Source organism: Elaeis guineensis, chromosome 4 (genome assembly GCF_000442705.2).
Source record: "Elaeis guineensis isolate ETL-2024a chromosome 4, EG11, whole genome shotgun sequence".
NCBI lineage: Eukaryota > Viridiplantae > Streptophyta > Magnoliopsida > Arecales > Arecaceae > Elaeis > Elaeis guineensis.
Window position 1 is genome coordinate 12,042,637 of NC_025996.2, and position 25,922 is coordinate 12,068,558.

The 25,922-nt window shown below is 38.1% G+C and overlaps 3 protein-coding genes across 4 annotated transcripts in view; all 3 read left to right on the top strand.

The window, feature by feature from the left end:
* Window positions 1-1,580: 1,580 nt before the first annotated feature.
* LOC140857131 (uncharacterized) lies at window positions 1,581-9,001 on the top strand. 2 transcript variants are annotated; one of them, XM_073255548.1, is made up of 8 exons: window positions 1,581-2,581; window positions 6,999-7,190; window positions 7,274-7,518; window positions 7,598-7,801; window positions 7,903-7,995; window positions 8,156-8,257; window positions 8,351-8,710; window positions 8,811-9,001. In XM_073255548.1, exons 2-8 carry the CDS (start codon window positions 7,007-7,009, stop codon window positions 8,886-8,888), a joined length of 1,266 nt encoding a protein of 421 aa, XP_073111649.1. In that variant the 5' UTR covers window positions 1,581-2,581; window positions 6,999-7,006; the 3' UTR covers window positions 8,889-9,001. The 2 variants fall into 2 exon arrangements, with proteins under 2 accessions (XP_073111649.1, XP_073111650.1); XM_073255549.1 differs by lacking the exon at window positions 6,999-7,190.
* A 6,306-nt stretch (window positions 9,002-15,307) lies between these two features.
* Window positions 15,308-25,922, top strand: part of LOC140857133 (senescence-specific cysteine protease SAG39-like) — a 28,329-nt gene continuing 17,714 nt past the window's right edge. Inside the window, exon 1 of the mRNA XM_073255553.1 lies at window positions 15,308-15,791. Within this exon, the coding sequence (XP_073111654.1) occupies window positions 15,359-15,791 (433 nt within the window). The 5' untranslated portion in view covers window positions 15,308-15,358. The remainder of the gene's footprint in view (window positions 15,792-25,922) is intronic.
* LOC140857135 (senescence-specific cysteine protease SAG39-like) lies at window positions 21,469-22,233 on the top strand. Its single transcript, XM_073255555.1, has one exon. The coding sequence runs from the start codon at window positions 21,482-21,484 to the stop codon at window positions 22,040-22,042; it is 561 nt and encodes a 186-aa protein (XP_073111656.1). The 5' UTR covers window positions 21,469-21,481; the 3' UTR covers window positions 22,043-22,233.

Sequence of the window (25,922 nt, forward strand, 5' to 3'; positions counted from 1 at the left end):
GCAGACCTGCCGACGCTTTTTAAAAGCGTCGTCATTTAACGACGCTTAAAAGCGTCGGCGTTCAACGCCGACGCTTTTAGCAAAAGCATCGTTAAATAAAGCAAATGCCGACGCTTTTGTACAGTAATTTACGATGCTAAAAAGCGTCGTTAGGTTCGTTTAATACCCTTCTTCCCCCGTGCCCTAATCCATCTACCGCCGCCCTTTCCATCCTTAATTTCTTCCGCCGACCCCGTCTCATCTCCGCCGCCGGCACCGCGCCCGCCGTCCACGCGCATCCGCCGTCCACGGCTCACCGCCGTTTGCCGCTCCCCTCTGCTGCCGCGTCCGTCGACGCCGCACCCGCGCTGTCGAAGCCATACACCGTCCGCTGGAAGCAGCCACCCCACCGGCCCTCCTCCCCTCCCCCCTCCCGGCGGCCATCTTCCCATCACGATTCCCTTCGATTGCCGTGCACTTTTGCTTGGATTTTGTTTGGCGCAGACTGATTCGTGTTCGACCGATTCAATTTCGGCCCAAAGGTTCGGTCTCTCTCTCTCTCCCCCTCCCTCCTTCCCTGTGTCATGACCGGTAATCGCATCTAATATGTGTTTACCATTTCTCAGAGCGGAAATCCTCTCCGTCATCGAACATCGACGCGGTCTCCGGTCGATCCAGCTCCAGCATCGGATCCACCGCCTGGAAACCCCAGAATCCGAGAAATTCGCAAATCGAATCCTCAAGGTGATGAGATATCCGTGGATTCTGGTATAATTCCCCTGTTCTTTAGTATTTCTTCTTAATTAGTTGATATTGTGGAGCTTGGAAGCTCGAAATTAGGGTTCTTTATATTTAGAAAGACGGACAGAGGATTTACATTGCGAGTTCTTCTCTTTGGAGCTCCGAATTTGGTCTAGAATTCTTTGCTGTGGATGCTAGGTTTTAGGGAGTGTGAGGAGATCTTCACATGACTGGTTTTGATACGCCTAGGTCTAGGAAAGTGAGAGAGTTCTTCTCTGTTGAAATTTGATGGTGCAAGTTGTCCATCAATTGGTTTCTCTCTGTGCATGTCCATGTCTGCCTTGTGCATGTGCGATGTGCATGTGACTCATCTTCCATTTCAAGTAGGTGTGTATTCTGCAGTATGGTTTATGTTGCCCGTATCGGCTTATATAGAAAGTTTGATCTGGTAGTTGCTGACTAGTTTGGGCCGGCAATGGGTCATAAAAGGATTCCAAAACCCTTTATTTGGGTTCATTTTCATCTAATGCAAGAGAGGGAGATGGGATAATTTTATACCAAATCTTATGATTCTAATTTACTGGAGATGTGCTACCATGATGTTGTGATACACATTGCTATTTAATGCCTATATAGCGCTAATGTAGAACGAAAGATGAAAGGATACACTGCCTAATATAAGGAAAACAAATAATGAACTTTTGGAGTTATCTGTATTTTGTAGTTTTTTTCTTTTGTAACGAAATGCAAATGCTAATATTATGATCTTCTAGAGTTACACCTTCATAATATTCTAGTTAAAAACAATATGACGTTATTAGTGCTGCATGGTTTTCTTTCACAAAACCTGGCATCCTAAATCCATGTTTTCTTTCATTTTGAAACAAGTATGATGTTAGCAGTGTTGTGTTTTGATTATTTTGTGATTACTTGAGCATGACTCATCTATTTGTCATTATGTTACTTTCTGTGGATGATGTTATTTAGTCTCTTTGGATCAATGATAGTATTATTATATTTCATTTTGGCCTGTTTCAACCTTCCTGCTGTAAATCATACTTTAATCTTGTTTAGCATCCGTCATCATGTCATGCTCTAAATACATGAAACCTTGAATTCATTAATGAAAGTTTTTTTACTGCAATGTTTATGAAGTGTGGTGAAATTTATCCTGACATTTTAGGATGGACCCTGAAAATCTCTTTGATCGGTGAGTATGTTGCTCTTCTTGCTACCAATCCCCCTTACTTATGCTTCTGCATCTATTTTTCACTCACTCTGTCTTCCAGAATCTTCTCTGTGTTTGTTTCCTCTGATCAATGGCATGCTTATATATAGTTCTTTTGAAGTTTCTATTTTACTGTGCTTGTGCAAGGATTATAATGCAAATATGTGTAACAGGAAAATTTTAATTTAGTGAGTAGGCTTGTACTTCATGTATGTCTGTGCTCCAAATTATGCAAGTCATACTCTTTTGGATTTGGTGGTTAACAACTGGTTGTACATGATCAATTTACAACCAGTTATCAAATATCAAATATGGTAAACCTGTGTAGCATAAAATAAATGATATAGAGCTAGATCAATTTACAACCACACCCTCTTAGTATCTCTCTACGAGGTTCACCCGAAAATATGTAGTACAATTAATTAAGGTTGTGATACATGGTTGATGAATGGATAATTTCATAGTTTCATGAATCCTGATCGATTGCTTATCTGACATGTGGCGCTCGTTATGTGGCTGGACCCTGATATCGTGTGGCCTACGTTATCCTTATCTTCGTGACTGATGAAGACTAAGCATCTGGATTAAGCTGGGCCAAGTTTCTTTGTCCACTACTCCCCAAGTTAATATCAGGTATTAAATCAAATTAATTATGAATTAATTTTTCAAAAATTACATTGCATCGAAACATAGATCCGTCTTTTGATTAATGTACATATTCTATTATATTCGTACATTTATTTATTTTTGTACGGATAAAAGAATTATGTACATTGATCAATTGATTGTCCAGTATGGACAGTTTGGAAAATGTGAGTAATTCTATAGGTCATTACCATAATCAAATGGTATGCTGAGAGGTTCGGAAAAAAATTCGGATGGTATTTTCCTTTTGTTCTTCCTATACGGAAGAACTAAGGGGAAATGCTGCCGAAATTTTTTTCGGCTCTTGTTGCATATCATTTGATTTTTGTAATTGACCTATAGAATTAATACATTTTCTGAATGGGATAGGACCTTCTTTACCTATTAGTTGATGATAGCAAGCATTTACTATGTAAACTTTATGTAGTTGTTATTTTTTTGGATTTTATGAAATGACTGATATTTTTTACTCATTGCATTAATATAGATTGTATAATTTTTTTTTATTTTTAGATAAATTGCAAGTTCGGTCAGTTTTATCCTACAATGGATAAAAGTTGGATAAATAAATCAAGGAATAGTAAAGAATATTTAGATGGAGTTCATGACTTTATTAAATTTGGTATGGAGAAAAGTAGTTTGAATGGAAAAATTTTATGTCCATGTCGGAAATGTGTAAATAGTTCTTCTTTAGATCCACAAAATGTTGAAGAATATTTGGTATGGAATGGTTTTTTAAGAGGTTATACCGACTGGATTTTTCATGGAGAATCTATGTTGCCATCATCATGTAACCAACCCCTGACTCATTGCGGATCCACTAGCCTAGAAGACAATTCTGCAAGAGATGATGATATAAGGGGTTTGATCACAGATGCTTTTGGATTTGATGTTCAAAATTTAGGAGAATCTAGTAGTATACAAGAAACAGTTGGGATGTTTGATGGATGTACGCATACGGAACGTATGCATGTTGAGGAGCCCATACATACATCTAATGATAAGACAGCTCGTTATCACACCTTAATGAAAGATGCAGACGAAGAATTATATCCGGGTTGTACAAAATTTTCTAAGATTTCTTTTCTTGTTCATTTATTTCATATCAAATATTTGAATGGATGGTCTGGAAAGAGTTTTACCATGCTGCTCAAGTTATTAAAGGATGCATTTCCAGAAAGCACTCGTTTACCACCATCGTATTATGAAGCCAAGAAAGTAGTAAAGGAATTGGATCTTGGATACGAAAAGATTCATAGTTGTCCGAAAGATTGTATGTTATATCGGGGTGAAAACGCTAATCAAGAGTCATGCAATGTATGTGGATCTTCAAGATGGATAACACAAAAAGAAGATCGAGATGATGTACTGAATGAATTGGATGCAACGCGGATTTAAAAGAAACCGGCCAAGGTATTGCGTTACTTTCCTCTTATACCTAGATTGAAAAGGATTTATGCATCATCAAAAACAGCTTCATCAATGAGATGGCATCATGAAGGACGTACAAAGGATGGAATGTTGAGACATCCAGCAGATAGTCTTCAATGGAAAGCATTTGATGATAGACATCCTGATTTTGCCTCTGATGTTCGCAGTGTTAGGTTTGGCTTAGCTTCTGATGGCTTCAATCCATTTCGGACCCTGAGTTCTACCTACAGCACTTGGCCAGTCATTTTGATACCTTACAATTTGCCACCGTGGATGTGCATGAAACAATCATCACTTATCTTGTCAATGGTTATTCCAGGAGATAAGGGTCCAGGCAATGATATTGATATTTTTCTACAGCCTTTGATAGAGGAATTGAAACAGTTATGGGAGGGTGTTGATGCATTTGATGCTTCCAACGGCCAAACATTTAAACTACGGGCAGCATTGTTATGGACTATTAATGATTTTCCAGCATATGCCAATTTATCTGGCTGGAGTACAAAGGGACGGGTCGCATGTCCTTGTTGTGGAGATTCAACACATTCAATTTGGTTAAAACATGGAGGTAAATTTTGTTACATGGGACATCGTCGATGGTTGGAAGCAAATCATCCGTTTCGATTTCAGAAAGATTTGTTTGATGGTACTATAGAATTGGGATGTGCCCCTATTCCACCTTCTGGAACTGATGTTCATAGACAAATGGATGGCATGAATTACAGCTATGGTAAGCACTCAAAGTCCTCTAAAAAAAGAGGAAGGGATGATGTTGAACGCTCAGTGCACGAAGGGTTACCAGAGGAAGTCAGTATCAGTACTATAGATGCAGAGTTGTTTCAAGATCCAGACAATTATTTCGAGGATGAAAATGAGGAAGACACACAGATAGCATCTACACAACAGCCAAGTAAATATTTATGGAAAAAATGAAGTATCTTTTTTGACTTACCTTATTGGAAATATAATCTTATTCGGCACAATCTTGATGTCATGCATATAGAGAAGAATGTTTGCGATAATTTACTTGGAACATTTTTAAACCTTGATGGAAAGAGCAAAGATAACATGAAGGCACGTCTTGATTTAAAAGAAATGGGTATCCGACAGGAACTTCATCCTAAAATGCTTGCTAATGATAGAATTTATGTGCCTCCTGCATGTTACACAATGTCTGCTCGAGAAAAGGATAATTTTTTGGGAGTTTTGAAAAGTATCAAAGTACCCGATGGATATGCATCGAATATTTCACGATGTGTGCATCTAAAGGATCGAAAACTTTCAAATCTTAAAAGTCATGATGGTCACATATTGATGCAAGATATTTTTCCAATAGCTTTAAGATCGTCATTGCCGAAACAAGTTGTTACAATTGTACTTCGATTATCGTCATTCTTTAAGGCATTATGTTCCAAAGTTATTGATCCTCGGGAACTTGATCAGTTAGAATCGGATATTGCAATTACACTTTGCCAGATGGAAAAGATTTTTCCTCCTGGATTTTTTACTATTATGGTACATCTGCTCGTTCACCTAGCTTCAGAAGTTAAAGTTGGTGGACCGGTACATTATAGATGGATGTATCCTATTGAGAGGTATTATTACAAACCTTAAATCTTTTGATAATTTTATTAGAAACAACAGCATACTGATATTTTAATAAATATTTAATTCTTGAAGGTATCTTGTGCGTCTTAAAGATTATGTGCGAAATAGAGCCTATCCCGAAGGCTCGATTGCTGAAGCATATATTGCGGATGAATGTTTGACATTTTGTTCAAGATATCTTCAAGGTGTAGAGACTATTTTTAGTCGACCTCAACGGCATAATGACTTTGTGGAGAATTCAGAACTGTATAAGTTTTTAACTGCTGGAAAATTCTTGGGAAGAGGTGAAGGTATTGTACTTGATCAAAAATCCTTAGCACAAGCACATCGTTATGTGTTACTTCATAGTGACATAATATCTGACCATCGCAGGTTAGTATATTTAAGGAATGACATCAAAATTTAAATTTTATATTAGATATAATGTTCTAAATGACATATTTATATTTTATGCAGTGAATTTTTAATTTATCAGAGACGAGCCAATCATAACATTCGTCCTAATGCAAGGATTGAACAGCGATGGTTGGTCGAGTTATTCCCTATGTGGCTTTCGAATCAGGTGTGATTTATATTTAATTATTAGATATATTAATTTTTGATACATATTTAATATCAGATAACTCAACTGCACTTCGTCATATCATTTTTTGTTAGGTATCAAAGATGATGGAGACAAATAAGTCAGATGAACTAATAGCTCTTGCTCGAGGACCTAACAAGATTGTGAATAGATATAATAGTTTCATAATTAATGGCTTTAAATTTCATACTAGAGAACGGGAGAAATTTAGAAAAACACAGAATAGCGGTGTTATGGTGGAAGCGGATGGAAAATCCTATTATGGTGCACTTAAAGATATCTATGAGTTGGATTATTATGGAAAATTTAAAGTAGTACTGTTTAGATGTGATTGGATAGACATAAACTCACCAAGGGGTTTGAAACAAGATGCAAATGGATTTACACTTGTAAATTTTTCAAGGTTGATACACACTGGTGTGTTATTGAAGGATGACCCATTCATTTTTTCATCTCAAGCTCGTCAAGTATTTTATGTACAAGACGCAAAAGATAAAGATTGGTTTACTGTCATCAAAACAAAACCTAGAGACTTATATGATATGGGAAACCAAGTGGAGGATGATGACGATGACACTTATACACAATGTATGCCCTACAATTTTGTGCCAGCTGATGATTTAAATGATACGACGACGTTGGTTAGAACAGAATTCGAAGAAAACACTACTGCTTGATTGTTACTGGTAATAATTATTTATGATGTATATATTTTGCATTAATTATTGTGTTATTTTGCTCCATATATTAACTGATTCTACCTTTTATTTATATAAATGCTAGGTGACATCATGCGTCGCAGGGGACGATATGCTGGTGTGCAGTTCCAGTTTTCACAGACAGAGGCTGGTACGTCTTCTTCAGCACAGCAGCCTGAGGCCAGTTCAGCTGCACAGCATTCTGAGCCCTGTCCTTCATCATCAGCACAGCACGATCCTCCTGTTCATCAGCCAGATGATGAGATACACGTGCAGGGTATATATTGTCTTTCATGTAAATTTTTTTTATTTCATTTTATGTATATTTATGATATAGTTACTTTTATGTATTTTTTACAGACGGATCCGGGAGAGTACGCCCCAGACGCGGACCCACAGTAGTACGAGATGTGTGGCAGATGTGTGAGGGCGAGAGGATTGTTGTGGAGTGCAATCAGCTAGGTCAGCCAATTAAGAAAGCTGCCTGCTTATTGACTTCATTTTTGGGGACTGTTGCTCGGAGGCCTCAGCTATGTCCGTTGGGCTATGCAAAATGGAATGACATGCTTCCAACGTACAAAGTTGAGCTCCTCCGAGTTATAGAGGTAATGAATTGATGTTCATACTGTATATTAATTGTTAATCATTTATATAATTTATTTCATTTAACTTTTTTTTTTATAGAGCAAGTTTGTTCTCCCTCCATCCACTCATGATTTTGTAATGAAGTCTCTCAACCGCAAATGGAAAGAATATAGAGCGCAATTGAAGAAGGACTATATGAGACAGGGTATGACAGAGGAGGAGGTTGCTAGGAATTGTCCTCCTGATGTACCCCCTCATCAGTGGATGGAGTTGGTTCATTATTGGTTCTCCGAGAGGGCACAGGTATATTATCTGTTTATTATCTTTTTTTCTAAATATTTTATAAAAATATTGATTTTTATTATATATTGTATATATAACAAGTTCTTTACTTTATTTTACAGACTTATTCTGCTATTGGTAGAGCTGCACGAGCAGCTCAGTCTGTTCCTCATACATCGGGGTCGAAGAGTTATGCACGACTCCGACAGGAGTTTGTATGTTCCTTAAACTTTCATAATTAACTTTTAATTTTTATGTTCAAATATTTATATAACTAATATCATTATGTATCGTGGACCATGTCTGTATCATGATACTCATATATTTTTTTAAATTATCATAATTGTTTGCTTAAAATTGAAATTATTTGTGTAGGAGGATGAGCATGGGAGGGAACCCGGACAAGTGGAGTTTTATCGGATGACTCATACTCATCAGGATGGTACTTTTGTTCGAGATGAGTCGAGAGATTTATATGTACGGTATTATTAATATTATATTTTTTGCAATGATTTGAATTTAATTTTGTTAGCTATTAATGTATAACTCTTGTTTTCAAAAAAAATACAGGAGAGGGCTACATCTCTCATTGCGGAGCGTGACGACGAGTCCGCAGCATCTACGCAGCAGAGCCGTATCGAGACCGAGGTCTTCACAGAGTTGATGGGACCAGAGCGCTACGGCCGAGTGAGGGGTTATGGAGTAGGAGTCACCCCCACTCAGTTATCTGAGGTTAGTAGATATATGCAGCATGCTGCAGCAGATGCTCAGGATTCACGCGTTCGCAGACTCGAGGCGGAGATACAGGAGATTAGACAGAGTCGTGCCGCTGAGATGGAGGAGATGCGACAGAGCCGTGCCGAGATGCAGGCCATGAGGGGACAGATTGATCGCCTTACATCTTTATTAGAGATGTATGGTTCATCTCAGGTAAACACATAATATTAAATATATATTTTTGTATTAATTTAATGATTTATATATTTTATTTATAGATATGCAAATCATGCTTTTGATATATTTTTTGTAGGCTCCTGGCATATCAGGCACCCGTCGTGATAGCGGCACGTCACGTGGAGACAACGACGACCATCCGCCTGCAGATTGATGTTATTTTATTTTTGTTGTATTTTTATATTTATTTATATTACTCTTGATTGTAATGGACGATTAGTACTTTATTTTTATTTATATAAAATATTATCTTTTGGTTTGATTAAATTTTTTATTTCAGCTTGCTTTTGATGTGAATGATGGTGATTGTACAGGTGTGAATGTGAATGTGGTGATTGTACATGTTTATTGTATTGTACAGGTGATGTGAATGATGGTGATTGTACAGGTGTGAATGTGAATGTGGTGATTGTACATATTTATTGTATTGTACAGGTGTGATATGATTTCATACAGGAATGTATTGTATTATTTTTTTTTTAAATAATATTTGTATTTTTTTTTTCCTCTTAAAACCTTTAACGACGCTTATAAGCGTCGTTAAATTTGTCTTTTGCGACGCTTTAAAGTGTCGTAAATTTTTACATTAACGACGCTTATAAGCGTCGTTAATGTAAATATTTACGACGCTTTAAAGCGTCGTAAAGATTTCCATTAACGATGCTTTAAAGCGTCGTTAAGACAAATTTAACGACGCTTTAAAGCGTCGTTAATGTAAATCTTTACGATGCTTTAAAGCGTCGTTAAAAAATAACGACGCTTTTAAAAAGCGTCGGCGCTATTCGTCCCCACTCTTACATAGTCGACGCTTTGCTGACGCTTTTCGAAGCATCGTAAAGCCAAATAGCGACGCTTTAAAGCGTCGTTAATGACCATTAATAGCGTCGTTAATGGCTATTTTTTCTGTAGTGATGGTTAGTCAAAACTCGCTTCATTTCCCCCTTGTTGGCAAATAGATTCTCTTTCTTGCCCTTTTCAATCACAAGCTGATCCTTCTGGACCTGTTGCGGGCTAAGTGGTGCCAACACTATGTTCTTCCCATTCTTGACAAATGAATAGGTGTTTTTGAAGCCGTCATGAATAGCCCTCCAATCGTACTGCCAAGGCCTTCCCAAAAGAAGATGGCTGGCTTTCATAGGAACCACATCACAAACAACCTCATCTTTGTAGGACTTGCCAATAGAGAAAAGTACTACAACCTGCTTTGTAACCTTCACATCACCATCGTCAGTAAGCCATTGCAATCTATAGGGATGGAGATGCTTCATAATCACCAAATTAAGTTTTTCTACCAAAATAGTAGAAGCCACATTGGTACAGCTACCTCCATCAATGATAACACCACATACCTTATCATGGATGGTACACCTGGTGTGGAAGATATTTTCGCGCTGCTCATCATCCACTTTGGCTTGTAGGTTCAGGTTGCGACGAATAACCAACAGCTCTCCTTCATCTGCAAACTCCACATAATTTTCTTTTACCTCTTCCAAAATAGCCTCATCTTCACTTTCAATTTCTTCTTGTGACTCTCGAATGAACATCACCATCTTGTTTGGACATTCAGAGGCTATATGACCGTAACCAAGACACTTGAAACACTTGATATCTCGACTTCATCTGAGAGGTTGTGAATTTTTCACCTCTTTTTCTTTGGCCGTATCTGTGACTCGCTTGCTAGAATCACCTTTTTCTACTTGTTTTGGCACCGTCTTAGGGACGGACCATGGTGATAAGGAAGATGAGTTGGTAGTCTTACTTGGCTTACTTGCACCACGCTTGCGCTATCTCTCCACCTTAACAGCAAGTTTGATCACATCGTCAAGGAACACATAAGTTTGTAACTCCACCGTATCAGCAATCTCCTTATTCAAGCCTCCTAAGAACCTTGCAATGGTCTGTTCTTGAGGTTCTCGCAAATCGTATCTCATCATCAGCATCTCAAATTCTTTGACATAATCCTCAAAACACATCCCCCCTTGTCTCAAGCTTTGTAACTTGATGTACAGGTCTTGCTTATAATATTGAGGGACAAATCGCTTCTCCATGATCCGCTTCATAAGCCTCCAGATCTGGATCTCCTCTTCTCCATCCCTCCTACGCTGAGCTTTCACATTCTCCCACCAAAGATTAGCATAATCAGTGAATTCAAGGGCAGCAAGTTTACATTTTTTTATCTCAAAATAATCTTGACATTCAAAGACCTTCTCCACACGTTGCACCCATTTCAGATATTCTTCGGGTGAGCTGGTTCCTTTAAAGGATGGGATCCTCATCTTAATATTGTCTCCCAAACTCCTTTGCTGCCGCTTTTGCCATGGGTGTTCCTCCATACCATCATCATCTCCGGATTCGTCATACTCCTCTTCATCATTGCGATCAACTCGTCGTGGTGCTGGATGGCCATGCCGCTGTGGTGGTGGGGAAAGTGTTGCCAACCGCTCAAACGCTTGTGTTAGGCGATTGAGTTGCTCCATCATCTCTTCTTGACGCCGCTGGAGCTCCATAATCTGAGCTTGTTCCAGACTCATGCCTCTAGGAATGACAGGGGCCTCATCTCCTCCAGACATGATTTGGATGTCAAACACTCCCTCAGGCTCTGATACCAAACTGATGTGCCCAGGCCTAAATAACTATCTTGTGTAGGTAAGAATAAAGGTTGGAGCACAGAAAAAGAGAAAAAAAAAAAGAAACCTTTGAAATCTGATTGATAAGAAAATCACCACAATCAGATCACAAAGGGGTAGAACGCCACACTCAAGAAAAGAAGAATGTGAGTGATAAGTTCTAGGGTTTATAACTCGCCACTAACACACAGGGTTTAGATAAGAGAAATCAGCAACACTCATTTTCATTCATTGAAATCTGAATTGAATACATAGGTCGCCTCCCTTTATATAGATAAGAGAGGGAACATAAGACATTCAGTAAATGGAAGGAAATAACAGAATTTGACTATCATAGAAATGATGATGGCTATATCTTGCTACAAAAAAAATAATAGTGGCCGTATCTTGCTACTATGGAAATGATGGTGGCTGGAGATCATGGTGAATTAGGAAGAACATAACAAGCTTCTAAACTCGGCTCTTTTTCCAAGCAATAATTTTTTTCAAATTTCTGCCAAATCTGATTCGCACCATATCATGCTTCTACGCACGTGAGTAAAATCATTAATTTGGCTCTTGGATCCATATATGACATGTGATCATCTCTTTCTTCATGATGGTGCACATCATCCTCCTTTAACAAAATACGCTCCTTCTGATATTATTCAATATTATCAATCTTCTAAAAATATTATTAATAAAATTAATATTTTTATTAAAATATTTTTATTTATTCAAAATATTATTATTATTATTATCATCAATATTATTAATATTATAAGTTGTAGAGTACAAAAGCAAAAAACTTGAAAGATGACAGGTATGGCTAATGTGTTGTGTGTTGATTTTTTTTTTTTTTTTTTTTGAGAAAACGGAAGAAGTAAGATACTTCCATCAGATTTTATTATATTATATTATCTGAAATAATATAAAAACAAATAAGTTTGGGGATGCACGCACGAAGCATGGATTTATCAGTTCATAAGCGAACCGTGGACCCAAAACAAAATCGCTCATCCCTTCATGATTCATGAAGACCCTTAAAATAAGAATAGTCTTTTCTGAATTTTTGCTGGTATGAAATCTGAAGGTAATCTGCTAAGCGCTCATATTAAGTTATACCAGAAATTTCTGTAGGCCCTATGCTATGGCTTGTTGTTGAATTTTGGTAGAAATATAACAGCCTGAAGAAGCTATGGATGTGAGCAGGTTCCTTGTCTGTAGATACCTTCTGTTACAGGTTTTCAGAGCAAATTTTCAGCAAGTTGCATTGTGCTTTGAAGATGCTGGTGCTAACCGTTCCATTCTCTTTTCTTCCCTTACACTAAACCTTCAGTAATTGTCAAAGAAACTCATTCACCCGATTTTTATCAACTGATGTAGAATCCAAATGATCTTACTTTTCTTGCTGTCTTGAAACACGTCTAACCAGTTGGGAAGAGTAATGCATATTGTTTTCACTGTTAGCGGAGCCGAGATCGCTTCGAACTGAAAAATTCCTAGAGCATTAGCAATGGTTTATATCAGACTCTTTTTTTTTGTGGCAGTAGATCCTCAGGATATGACCAGCCTTCTGCGTGGTGAGTCCAGCACGTGGAGTCAGCCAAATTCAAGGAAATCACAAGAGAGAGAGAGAGAGAAACGGTGTGCGGGACCCTAGCGCTCCACAAGGGATTAAGGTTGCACCTTTCGTGCCAAAAATTAATTGGTCTTCTTTCACAATATTGTTCATTGGATCGCACCCCATACAGCTCTCAAAACAGTCCAAACTCTCTAATCTTGCACTCGAAGCGACTTTGGCGTAATCCATCAGTGGAATCACACAGCAAATCATTATTTCGCATGAAAGGTACAACCCCTACCCCTCCATAAAAGATGACAATTCCTGTTACCGAGAGGGTGCCTAAAGGAGCTCTGCAAATGAAGAGCCTCCATTTATATATATTAGATCCCAAAGAAAGCTGTCAAATAGTGTCCCTACAGGGGCAAATAGGAGATCCAATAACCAATAGTGAAGGATTCAATATTGCACCTGCCATTAAAAATTAGCCTCTATAAGATATCAGGTTGATGCACAGGTCCAGATGTTTTAACAAAGATAAAAATACACAGCACACTGCATGCAAAAAAAAAAAAAAACTCAAATACGTTTATTTATGAATATTAAATATGAATAATCTAAGAAAGGAGTGGCCGATTTGTTTCCACATCAATTGTAAAGGGAAAGATAGGGTTGAAACCTGTCAACATTAACGTGTCTATGACGGCAAAATAAGAATTTACTGTTAAATTTCGTTCAATCGAAAACAAAGATCCCAGACTTACTGTTGCTGCCAACTCCACCAAAACAAAGATCCCATAATTGGCGCCTGTTCCGTGGAATCCTTTACGACGAGTAACCTTCTGCACGTAATCCCAACCTGCCCTTCCTTTCTGTTACATAACCCGCTGGTATCACCCGATGTTTCGTTTTGTGGGGTCCTATCTTTCTCCTCCCAATTCCCTCATCCATATCGGGCAAAACCCCACGGCAAGTACGTACATGTACCTCTCTGCCACCTCCGCTTGGAGGGAAAGATCATAACTTTAATATATAGAAATACAAGGCCCAACATAGTTTAGGATGTTGGTCAGAATTTTAGAAATTGGGGTCTCCAAATCTCGACAAACATAGCAAATCCAACATAAATCATCATCTTAAGATTCAACTAGAACATTTAGGAACTAAGAAATTAATTTAAAGTAATAGATAACTTACTAAAAAATCTTGACCAATAATTTTACATTGTACCAGGTATTATGTTAAAATATACTGCTCATATTGATTGAGATGATGTAGATCAGAACATCAAGTAGAATATCATTTCAGGTTAACTCACGGGAGATCATTAGTAAGTTCGGTTTAATTATCGAACACCTCCGATTGCAAATAAGAAACCCAATAGTCAATAGGGAAGCCTTCTCCAACGAAGCAAAAATCTTGTGCTTGTTGTTCTGTAATAATTAGCCTCTTTAAAATCACCAGCTTGCTAATTAGGCTTCTTTTTTTTTTCAAATCAGTGTGGTGACATTAATTTGAAGTTGTCATTCTCCTCATCCAAATCAATGCAAAAGTCATGCACGGCACGTAGAAGTCCTTATCCGCGACCTCTACGTCCAGTGCAACCCTCTCTGTCTCTTCTATACAAACCAACACCCTCTCCTACGAATTCAATACGGGTTTTGCTAACCAGTGCCCTAAGGGCATTAGTTGAGGAAAATTTATTATTTTTTAAAAATCAATAAAATTTTTATTCAAGACATCAAAAATGAGGATTATATCCATCACATAAGTCAATATCTCATTTCTTATTAATATTAGCTTTATTTTTTTTAAAGATAAAAATATGTATTACAAATACATTAACGCACATTCTTCTTCATAAGTACCATCAAATTTATTTTTCAAAAAAAAAAAATAAGAATTTCAAAAATGACAGGAAGTTAGATAAAGTTAGATGTGGTGGTGACGTAGGTATTGGTGACTAGGAGGAGGGAGAGGTGACGAAGTTCTAGAAAAAGACGAGAAGACGGTGCTAGCTTGCCTTATAGCTTTGTCCCCAAACAGCACTCTCTCTCTTGACCTCCGCATACTTGCGTCAAGTCTCTTTTCTTATATATTAAATTTTTTTCATCTTTAATAACTTTTACAACTTACTTGCTCTAAAAGTGGAGGTAAAAATTTATAAAAAATAAATTTTTTAATAAAAATTTTGTTAATAATCTGTAATGGATGTTTTTGTCTTTTAAAAAGAATAAAGCTAACGTTAATGAGAAACGAGATGTTGACTCATGTCATGGGTATAATTCTCGTCTAAGATGCCTTGAATAAAGGTTTTATTGGTTTTCAAGAAGCAATAAATATCCCTTGACCAATGCCCTTGGGGCACTGGTTATAGCAAAACCCATTCAATACATAGAACCGATTTAATTCCCTTGCCCGCTCCATTCCACCGTTCACACCACCTTTAGCTCCATGGCTTTCTCAACAAAAAAATGCCTATTGGCAGCCTTGGCTGTGATCGCCCTCTGGGCTTCTCACGCCGCATCCCGCACGCTTACCGACATATCGATGATGGAGAAGCACGAGCAATGGATGGCTCAGTTTGGGCGCGTGTACAAAGACGCAGCCGAGAAGGAGCAGCGCTCCAAAATTTTCCAAGCAAACATCGAATTGATCGAATCATTCAACGCTGCTGGGAACCACAAGTACAAGCTCGGTATCAATCAGTTTGCGGACCTCACCAATGAAGAGTTCACCGCCATGTACACCGGATTTAAACCATCCCACGCGAGCTCTACGATGGCGACAAAGAGCTTCAAGTATGAGAACGCCACTGCAGTGCCCGCCAGCATGGACCGGAGGGCAAAGGGTGCAGTCACTCCCATCAAGGACCAACGCAAATGCGGTAAGTTACAACAACCTCATTTCAATTGTTCAACATCCATCATGCTACAAAATCTCAGCTTGCTTATACTTATCACGCCCTCAGTCCGAGATTGCGAGCAGAAGGTCGCGGCATCCACCGCTTACTTATGAAGAACTCTCTCCATAAGCATGCAAGGCATCTCATCACGATATCAATGCATCACAGTGGAATAAATTCAAATAATTATTATTCAACTTTAATTCAAGTAATTAAAATAAATATTTTACATCCAATAAAAATTTTACTAACAATAAAACAATAGATCTAAGTTCAATAAAGTTGACAATGCTAAATCTCGCCTCTAAAAGCTCTGTCCCAATATTTCTTTCCACGCTTGAAATTAATTATCTGAATCTGAAAAATAGAAAGAAAGATAATAAGCTAGACAGCCCAATAAGTAACAAATATCTCAACTAGATATTTCAGATATTATATAATTTTCAAGAATAATATTGCAAATAAATATAAAAATATATTTCATGCTGATTTAATACAAATCCAATATTTTTAAATATTCACATATAATATAATCATAAATCCGATTCGATTCAAAACACTCGTAACTCAACAGCCTCGACTATGACCAACGTTTAACCCCCATTGGCGGGGTCTACAGAATACCAGCGCACAACCCCTACTGGCAGGATCCACAAACACCAGCGCACAACCCCCACTGGCAGAGTCCACTGAGTACCAACGTATAATCCCCATTGGTGGGGCCCACTGAAACATAGTTAGGCTGAGAGCATAAATCCGATTCTGTATCAAACACTTTATATCATAAATTTTTCACTGAACAGGTGCATAATCGACGTACCATAACATTTCAAAAGTACTTTTTCAAAACATAATTTCATAAATCATGCATAATTTCAAAGAATAATTATTTATTTTCATAATAAATATGAAATATCTCGAGAAGATGATTCATTACTTACCTTTCACAAAGCACTGAATGAACAGATCGACTAACTTTTAGAAGATTCTTCAGTGCCTATTATCCAAAATTATATTTTTACATTAATTTTAATTCAAAATTCAATCTAAACAAATCCCAAATCAAAACCTCACTTAAAATCAGACTCTTCCCTAAACTCGATCAAAATTATCAGATAAAGCCTTCCACTACGCTAATCCTAGAGGAATAACTTTAGAGAGAGAGAAATCCATCAAGAGAGAGAAACAATCTAGAGAGAGAAAATTTTAGAGAGAGAAAGTAGAGAGAGAAAGTCCAATTATGGAGAGAGAAAGTAAGGTTTCAGACTGAAAGAAGAGAGAGAAGAGAGAGAAACTCTCTCTCATCATTTTTTTTAATTATTTATTTATATATATATATATATATATATTTTTTTTTATTTATTTTTTTCTTTTCTCTTTTTTTCTTTTCTTTTCTTTTTTTCTTCTTTTTCTTCTTTTTTTTCTTTTATTTTTTTTTCTTTTTCTTCTTTTTCTTTTCTTTTCTTTTCTTTTCTCTTTTTCTTCTTTTTTTTTCTTCTTTTTCTTCTTTTTCTTCTTCTTCTCTCGGGCTCCTTCCAGGCCGAACAGGGGACCTGCGGATCTCTGGCCTTAACCGACCGTTCAGGCCACGGCCAACGCGGTGGACCCACCGACAAGAAAGGGCCACTCTCCCGAGTTCGGAGGGGCAAGGCCGGCGGTCGGTTGCGATCGCCGGCGTCGAAAAATCCATGAGAAGAAGAGACCAAAACAGAGGTCTCTTTTTCTGATCAAGAATCGGCGACTCCCGTCGCCGGAAGCCACGCACAAAGGCACGGGAGGAAGGGAAAAGAAGAGAGGAAGAGAAGGGGAACTCACCTCGGCCTCCGGTGACCCCACCGACGAGCAATCACGGCGAGAACAAGATGAGTGTCCGTGGCTCCAATCGAAAAAAAACAGGGAGAAAGAGAGGGGAAGAGGGCCGATGATCGGCTCCTAAGGAAGGGAAAGGTCCTTTTATAGAGAACCCTAGGACTCTGAGAGGTCCTAGGATTTCGATCTCCGAGATTTGATCGGAGAAGAAGACTCCTACCGGGAGTCTTCTTTCCGATCCCCTGTTTCTCACTGTTTTTTTTTTTTTTGAATGGGCTTGGGTCTTTTAAATCGGGCTTGGGCTATAACATTCTTCACCCCTAAAAGAAATTTCATCCTCGAAATTTTTCATACCTGTCACCATTGTATTGGAAGCCTGTGCATTCTGTTGAGTAAGCACATAAACTCTTCCCTAGGTTTTAGAAATCTGTCCACCACCCTTATGTTGCCCTTCATAAGTTCTTTGGCCAACTTGATTTTCAGTATTTAGCGGGCAGCTAGCAATTTTATGATCCATCTGTCCACATTTGAAACAAGCACCTGTATTCCAATGGCAATCCTTGTCTGCATGATTTTTGCCACATCTGGAGCACTGCTCACCATCAATCTGTTGAGTCTTATTATCTATTGCTCCCTTAGCTGATCTTTTGATATTTTTATTATTCTACCCTTGTGTATCATTTGATTTTGCTCTCTTTCTTTGCTTTCTTTCTCTTTCCATGCATTTTTCATTGACTTCTCTTTCAATTATCAATGTTTTGTTTACCACATCTGCATAAATTGTCAATTCATATGGAACCACTTATTTTCGAATCTCAGTTCTCAATCCCATCTCAAACTTGTGAACACGTTCTTGCTCACCATCCACTAATCTCGGAGCAAATTTTGCTAACTCTGTAAATTTTGCTTCATATTCAGTCACACTCATATCCTTTTGCTTCAAATAAATAAACACTTGCTCTTTCTGGATCCTTATACTCCGAGAAAAATATTGATCGTAGAATGCAATCTGAAATCTTTCCCAGGTAAGTATTTCGCCGTCTTGTTCATGCTTGCGCTGTAATCGCTGACACCAGTTGTTTGCTTCTCCTTGTAGTAAATAAGCTGCATATCGAATCTTTTCTTCATCAAGACACTCTTGGACAGCGAAGGCCTTCTCCATCTCCATTATCCAGTTATCAGCCTCCAAAGGTTCAGTAGTCCCCTTGAAAGCTGGAGGAGCAAGCTTTTTAAATTCTGAAATATTATTCTGTTGTACTAGTTGCTCTCCATGTTGTGGTGGTGGATGCTGATGTTGTTGTGTATCTCGTTGTATCTGCTGTTGTTCAAGCATTTACTGTTGTATTTGTTGTTGCGCTTGTACCATCCTGATTAGGGTCTGCATTAGCTGAGCCATATCTGGTTCCTGACGTGCTCTCGAAGTACTCCCATTAGAATCTACAACTCCCTCTTTTTGAGGGTGCCACTGGTCAGATGGGGAGTGCTACCATCCCGAGGTTGTGATGTCTCTCTTGCAATTCCTTGAGTAGTTCTTGTCATTCTACGGGGAGGCATGGTAACCTTGTAGTAGTAAAACCTTATTAGATTCATTTATCTATTTGTTAGGATATATTTATTATGATGCTCATACTTTAACGTCCCAATATTTCTAATGTTTACCCACCTACACTCATACTATGTCAAATTCTATGTGTCATAATTTATCCACTTATACTCTGATACCATATTAATTGTCACGCCCCCAGCCCGAGATTGCGAGCAGGAGGTCGCGGCAACCGCCGCATACTTATGAAGAACTCTCTCCATAAGCATGCAAGGTATCTCATCACGATATCAATGCATCACAGCAGAATAAATTCAAATAATTATTATTCAATTTTAATTCAAGTAATTAAAATAAATATCTTACATCCAATAAAAATTTTACTAACAATAAAACAATAGATCTAAGTTCAATGAAGTTGACAATGCTAAATCCCGCCTCTAAAAGCTCTGTCCCAATATTTCTTCCCATGCTTGAAATTAATTATCTGAATCTGAAAAATAGAAAGAAAGGTAATGAGCTAGACAGCCCAGTAAGTAACAAATATCTCAACTAGATATTTCAGATATTATATAATTTCCAAGAACAATGTTGTAAATAAACATAAAAATATATTTCATGCTGATTTAATACAAATCCAATATTTTCAAATATTCACATATAATATAATCATAAATCCGATTCGATTCAAAACACTCGTAACTCAACAGCCTCGACTATGACCAACGTTTAACCCCCATTGGCGGGGTCTACAGAATACCAGCGCACAACCCCCACTGGCAGGGTCCACAAACACCAGCGCACAACCCCCACTGGCAGGATCCACTAAGTACCAACGTATAATCCCCATTGGCGGGGCCCACTGAAACATAGTTAGGCTGAGAGCATAAATCCGATTCTGTATCAAACACTTTTATCATAAATTTTTCACTGAACAGGTGCATAATCGACGTACCATAATATTTCAAAAGCACTTTTCTTTCAAAACGTAATTTCATAAATCATCCATAATTTCAGAGAATAATTATTTATTTTCAGAATAAATATGAAATATCTCGAGAAGATGATTCATTACTTACCTTTCACGGAGCACTGAATGAACAGATCGACTAACTTCTAGGAGATTCTTCAGTGTCTATTATCCAAAATTATATTTTTATATTAATTTTAATTCAAAATTCAATCTAAACAAATTTCAAATCAAAATCTCACTTAAAATCAGACTCTTCCCTAAACTCGATCAAAATTATCAGATGAAAACTTCCACTACGCTAATCCTAGAGGAATAACTTTAGAGAGAGAGAAATCCATCAAGAGAGAGAAATAATCTAGAGAGAAAAAATTTTAGAGAGAGAAAGTTCAATTTTGGAGAGAGAAAGTAAGATTTCAGACTGAAAGAAGAGAGAGAAGAGAGAGAAACTCTCTCTCATCATTTTTTTAATTATTTATTTATTTTTATTTATATATTTTTTTTATTTTTTATTTATTTTTTTTCTCTTTTTTTCTTTTCTTTTCTCTTTTTCTTCTTTTTCTTCTTTTTATTTCTTTTCTTTTTTTTTCTTTTTCTTCTTTTTCTTTTCTTTTCTTTTCTTTTCTCTTTTTCTTTTTTTTTTCTTCTTTTTCTTCTTCTTCTCTCGGGCTCCTTCCAGGCCGAACAGGGGACCTGCGGATCTCCGGCCTTGACCGACCGTTCAGGCCACGGCCAGTGCGGCGGACCCGCCGGCAGGAAAGGGCCACTCTCCCGGATTCGGAGGGGCAAGGCCGGCGGTCGGTTGCGATCGCTGGTGCCGAAAAATCCACGGGAAGAAGAGACCAAAACAAAGGTCTCTTTTTCTGACCAAGAATCGGCGACTCCCGTCGCCGGCAGCCACGCACAAAGGCACGGAAGGAAGGGGAAAGAAGAGAGGAAGGGAAGAAAAACTCACCTCGACCTACGGTGACCCCACCGGCGAGCAATCACGGCGAGAACAAGATAAGTGTCCGCGGCTCCAATCGGGAAAAACAGGGAGAAAGAGAGGGGAAGAGGGCCGATGATCGGCTCCTAAGGAAGGGAAATGTCCTTTTATAGAGAATCCTAGGACTCCGAGAGGTCCTAGGATTCCGATCTTCGAGATTTGATCAGAGAAGAAGACTCCTACCGAGAGTCTTCTTCCCGATCCCCTATTTCTCACTTTTTTTTTTTTTTTTGTTTTTGTGTGAATGGGCCCGGATCTTTTAAATCGGATTTGGGCTTGGGCTATAACAATACTAGTCTTCCATTTGTTTCACAAACAATCTAACATCCAATTAATGCACTACTGGGCAGGGTGCTGCTGCCGCAATGGAGGGAATCACCAAACTCAGAACCGGGGAGCTCATCTCTCTATCGGAGCAAAAGCTCGTCGACTGCGACACCAAAGGCCAGGATCACGGATGCAATGGGGGTATCATGGACCATGCTTTCAAATTCATCATCAAGAATGGAGGCCTTACCACCGAAGCAAACTACCCCTACATGGCCACTGATGGCACATCCAACACCGAGAAATCCCGCTCCCATGCAGCCACCATCAGTGGTTACGAGGACGTGCCGGCCAACAGTGAGGCGGCGCTCCTCAAGGCTGTGGCGAACCAGCCGGTGTCGGTCGCCATCGATGCCAGGGGCTCTGTTTTCCAGTTCTACTCGGGTGGTGTGTTCACTGGGGACTGTCGGACTGAATTGGATCATGGCGTCACTGATGTCGGTTACGGCACGACGAGTGATGGTACCAAGTATTGGCTGGTGAAGAACTCGTGGGGTTCATCTTGGGGCGAGAAAGGATACATCAGGATGAAAAGGGACGTTGATGCCAAGGAAGGGCTCTGCGGCATTGCCATGGAAGCTTCTTACCCGACTGCTTGAAGAGAGTGGATGCATGTTACACCTTATAATGATGATATATATGTGCTTCTTATGCTTGTCTATATACGTGTATCGCTTCAATCTTGCCGACGGCTATACTGTTTATAATTACGGCAAGATAAAGCGTGCCTTTGGACCTATTGGAAGTCTGAATAGTTGTCGATCAATATAGCATATAATTAGTTGGCCAACAGTCTTCAATCTGATCGTCCTATTCATATCAGCATAAATCGCAGCTTATATATATAGCTTAGCTTGCTCGCGGCGGCTTTGGATCAAAGGATCCCTAGTCCTTGTTCTTGTCATTGTGGACTTCTCAAGAGTTTCTTCCTGCGCACGTTATATGGAGGCCTTACAAATTTTAGTTTGTTTCGATGAAAAATTTCACTTTTGGCGATAACAACAAGGAGAAATTCTTTGTGCACGATGCACGGTGCAAAACACGTCCACCCCTCATGATGATTGGCTCATGCACAGAACCGAGCAACCGTGCAGAAAAAGAAAAAAAAAAATTTCGACCCCACACATGAGCTAATCATCACAAATTTACGCACCATGCACGGTGCACAAAAAATTCCTCTAACAATAAGATATATATATAAAAATAAAAATTCGAGCTCCATGATGAGCTCACTAATTCAAACATAATGAGCCCAACATAAGCAGCATCGTCGAAAGCCATATAAGCCTAGGCCCTCCCTTTGGCCAAGAGCAACCACATGCTTATAAGAAAAATACGAAGGATGTGCACATTTTTTTTTAATAAAATAATATTTCATTTAAAATATTAAAATCAATGTATGCCAATGAATCACACGCACCAAAAAGGGCTATGGCGATTGTTGAGTACATCTTGAGTTTATAAGTTTTTGAGATCGAGTTGTATTAACCTGATTACTATAGGAACACTAGCTAGTTTGAGTCTAAATCGACTTGCTCAATTATACATTTCTTTTATAATCTAAAAGAAGAGAGCAATTAAGTGTTTCTAAAAAATAAATTTATTAGGAGCTAGTGTTTGAGAGAAAATTTTGTACTCCATAACCTTCATTTTTTTTTTATGGTGAAATTTTTGCATCATCTCTATCCGTCCCATAAATGTACTATAACACCCGACCCATTTGGGCCCTGGACCAAGCCCAAAGCCCATATAAAAAAAAATGGAACGAAGAAGACTTCCACTGGGAGTCTTCTTCCACCCAAATCACCAGAGGAGAAGTCGAATCCGAGGGAGATTCGACCTCCCCTCCACTTTATAAGATCCCCTCTCCCCCTCCTCAATAACCCATGATGATCACCAGTCTCTCTCCCTCTCTCCTTTCTCCTTATTTTTCTCTAATTGAAGTCGAGGCCTTCCGTACCCATGCTCGCCGAAAATCGGAGCCAACGACATTGCTGAAGCTTGAGGTAAACCCTTCTTCTCCTTCCTCTCTTCCTTCCTCTCCTTTTCATGGCTTCGTGTACCCTCGTCGGCCTTCGGATCATCGAAAAATCTATGAAAAGGGTGAATCCTGTTTTGCTCTGTTTCAACCGGGCTATTTCCTCTCTTTTCTGGCCACCGGCACCATCGGTTGTGGCATCTCATCCCTAGGATAGGACCCTCATTCCTTTATATCTCTTCCCTAAAGGTATTGGCCGCCGGTGACCGGCCAATGACCGAAAAATAAAAGAAAAAGTAGCGATCCCTTGTTTTTCCGATCTCTTCTTGATTTCTCGCCGGCAGAACCTTACCGCCAGCCATCCCTTGCTCCACCGCCGCCTCCACCTACTGTCGGTCCTCCGACGAACCGTCGCCCTCGCTGTAGCCAAGCTGGAGCCCCCTCGTCCGTCCCCTGTTTCGGCCCAAGGGAGGCCGTGGGAAGAAAAGGAAAAAAAAAGAAAGAAGAAGAAAGAAGAAAAAGAAAAGAAAAAGAGAAAAAAAAAGAGAAAGAGAAAAATAAAAATAAATAAAATAAAAAGAAGAAGATAGAGAAATTTTTCTCTCTCCTCTCCCTCCTTTCTCTCTCTTTCCTCTCTCCTCTCTCTACATTCTCTCTATATTTTCTCTCTCTAGACCTTTCTCTCTTTATGGATTTTATCTCTCTAGTGTCTTTCTCCCTCTGATTTCATTATGAATCCTAGGATAAAATTGATATGAAAATATGATGACCTGAGATTGCTCCAAAATTCTTGCAGTAGATTAGATTTCGATCCGATCTTTATTCGAAATTGATAACATCAATCATGGTTAATCCATATTGAGTCATCCTGATATGACCTCTGATGATCTCGACCATGATTGCCTCATCGGAAGGATACGAAGATTCTCTCCTCACTTTCTCTCTCTAAATTTTTTTCTCTTCATGAATTTTCTCTCTCTAGAAGTCTTATGGATCAGTGGAGGATCCAGATACTTAGATAAATCTTAATTTTGATTAATCCTGAGAGATCCTAGATTTGTGTTATTAGGATTGATTATCAGATAATTTTCTTCATATATGATTTTTATATTTGATTAGGGTTATGAAGAGATGATTGTCTGCATATGATATCGAGTGAAATATTTTATTAAAAAAATTCATAAATTAAAGAAGAACATTGATTTCTGTGTTTGGATCAGTCACCGATAAAGATAAGAATCTCTATACATGATCATCATTATATATGTTATTTTACCGTTGGTTTTATCTCATTGATTTTGCATCGTTGGATTTGAGATCGATGAATTTATTATATCTGAGACACTGTTATTTATTTATGTGATTTTGAGCATGAGTATGTTATATCAATACATATGTATCAGCGATTGATGGCATGATTATATGAGTATGATATATTTATTACACTGCAAAATTTAAATTGATTAATGAAGTCAAATATTATAATTTATGAAAATAAAAAGAAAAAAAATATGATTTGGACTGGCCTTATCATGTAGAATAGCCTGCCAGAAGCTTATATCTGGGACAGCCCCCACAGGCTTATGTGTGGAAGAATCTGATCCGAGAAAGATCATGAATGATTTGATCCAAGAAAGATCATGGCCACTTTGATCCAAGAAAGATCATGAATATTTCGATTCGAGAAGATCACAGAAATCGATCCGAATAAAAGATCATCGCATGATCTTGGTAGTCCAAAGCCAAAAAGAAAAGGATTAAAGATGATGTGATAATAGAAGAAAATAGAAAGATAAGACACGAAACAATCGTTGAATAAAATTGTTTCACTTATTGACATATGATAATGCATCTCTTTTGATAAAATAGATAATCTATAAATATTTGCAGTATTCTGAACAGTGAACATCAACTTTTATGTATCATTGCTTATCTTTATTTTCAGATTATATTATTATATTAGTGTGATATGAGAATTCTTACTGGGTTGTAAAGCTCACACCCCTTCATCTTTTTTTCTTTTCAAAGTTACAAGATATCCATAGTTGGCTATGGTATGGATTTGTGAGTGAGCGGATGCATAGATAGAGTACCGTTGATACCTGATCAGAGGATTGAAAAAATATTAATTGTAATTATGCAAGTTTTATGAATTATTATTAAAATTAAATATTATGGTTGATAAGGTTGTAATAATTTAATTTGGCCTTGCATATTCTTTAGGGCTTGCTCTAAGGAGTGTGCGGCCATCACGTATCCGATCCGGATGTTGGGTTCGGGGCATGACAAAGTGGTATCAGAGCTCAGATTATGATCATTAAAGATTATAATATAAGTTATTTAAATATTATAGAGTAATAACAGAGTTTAGGTTATGATCATTGGGGATTATGATATAAGTGATTATGATTTGATAAAATGATATTAGAGCTTAAGTTTAAGTCACTAGGGATTATGAAGTGATATCAAAACTTTATGTATGATCAATAGGATGTGACAGA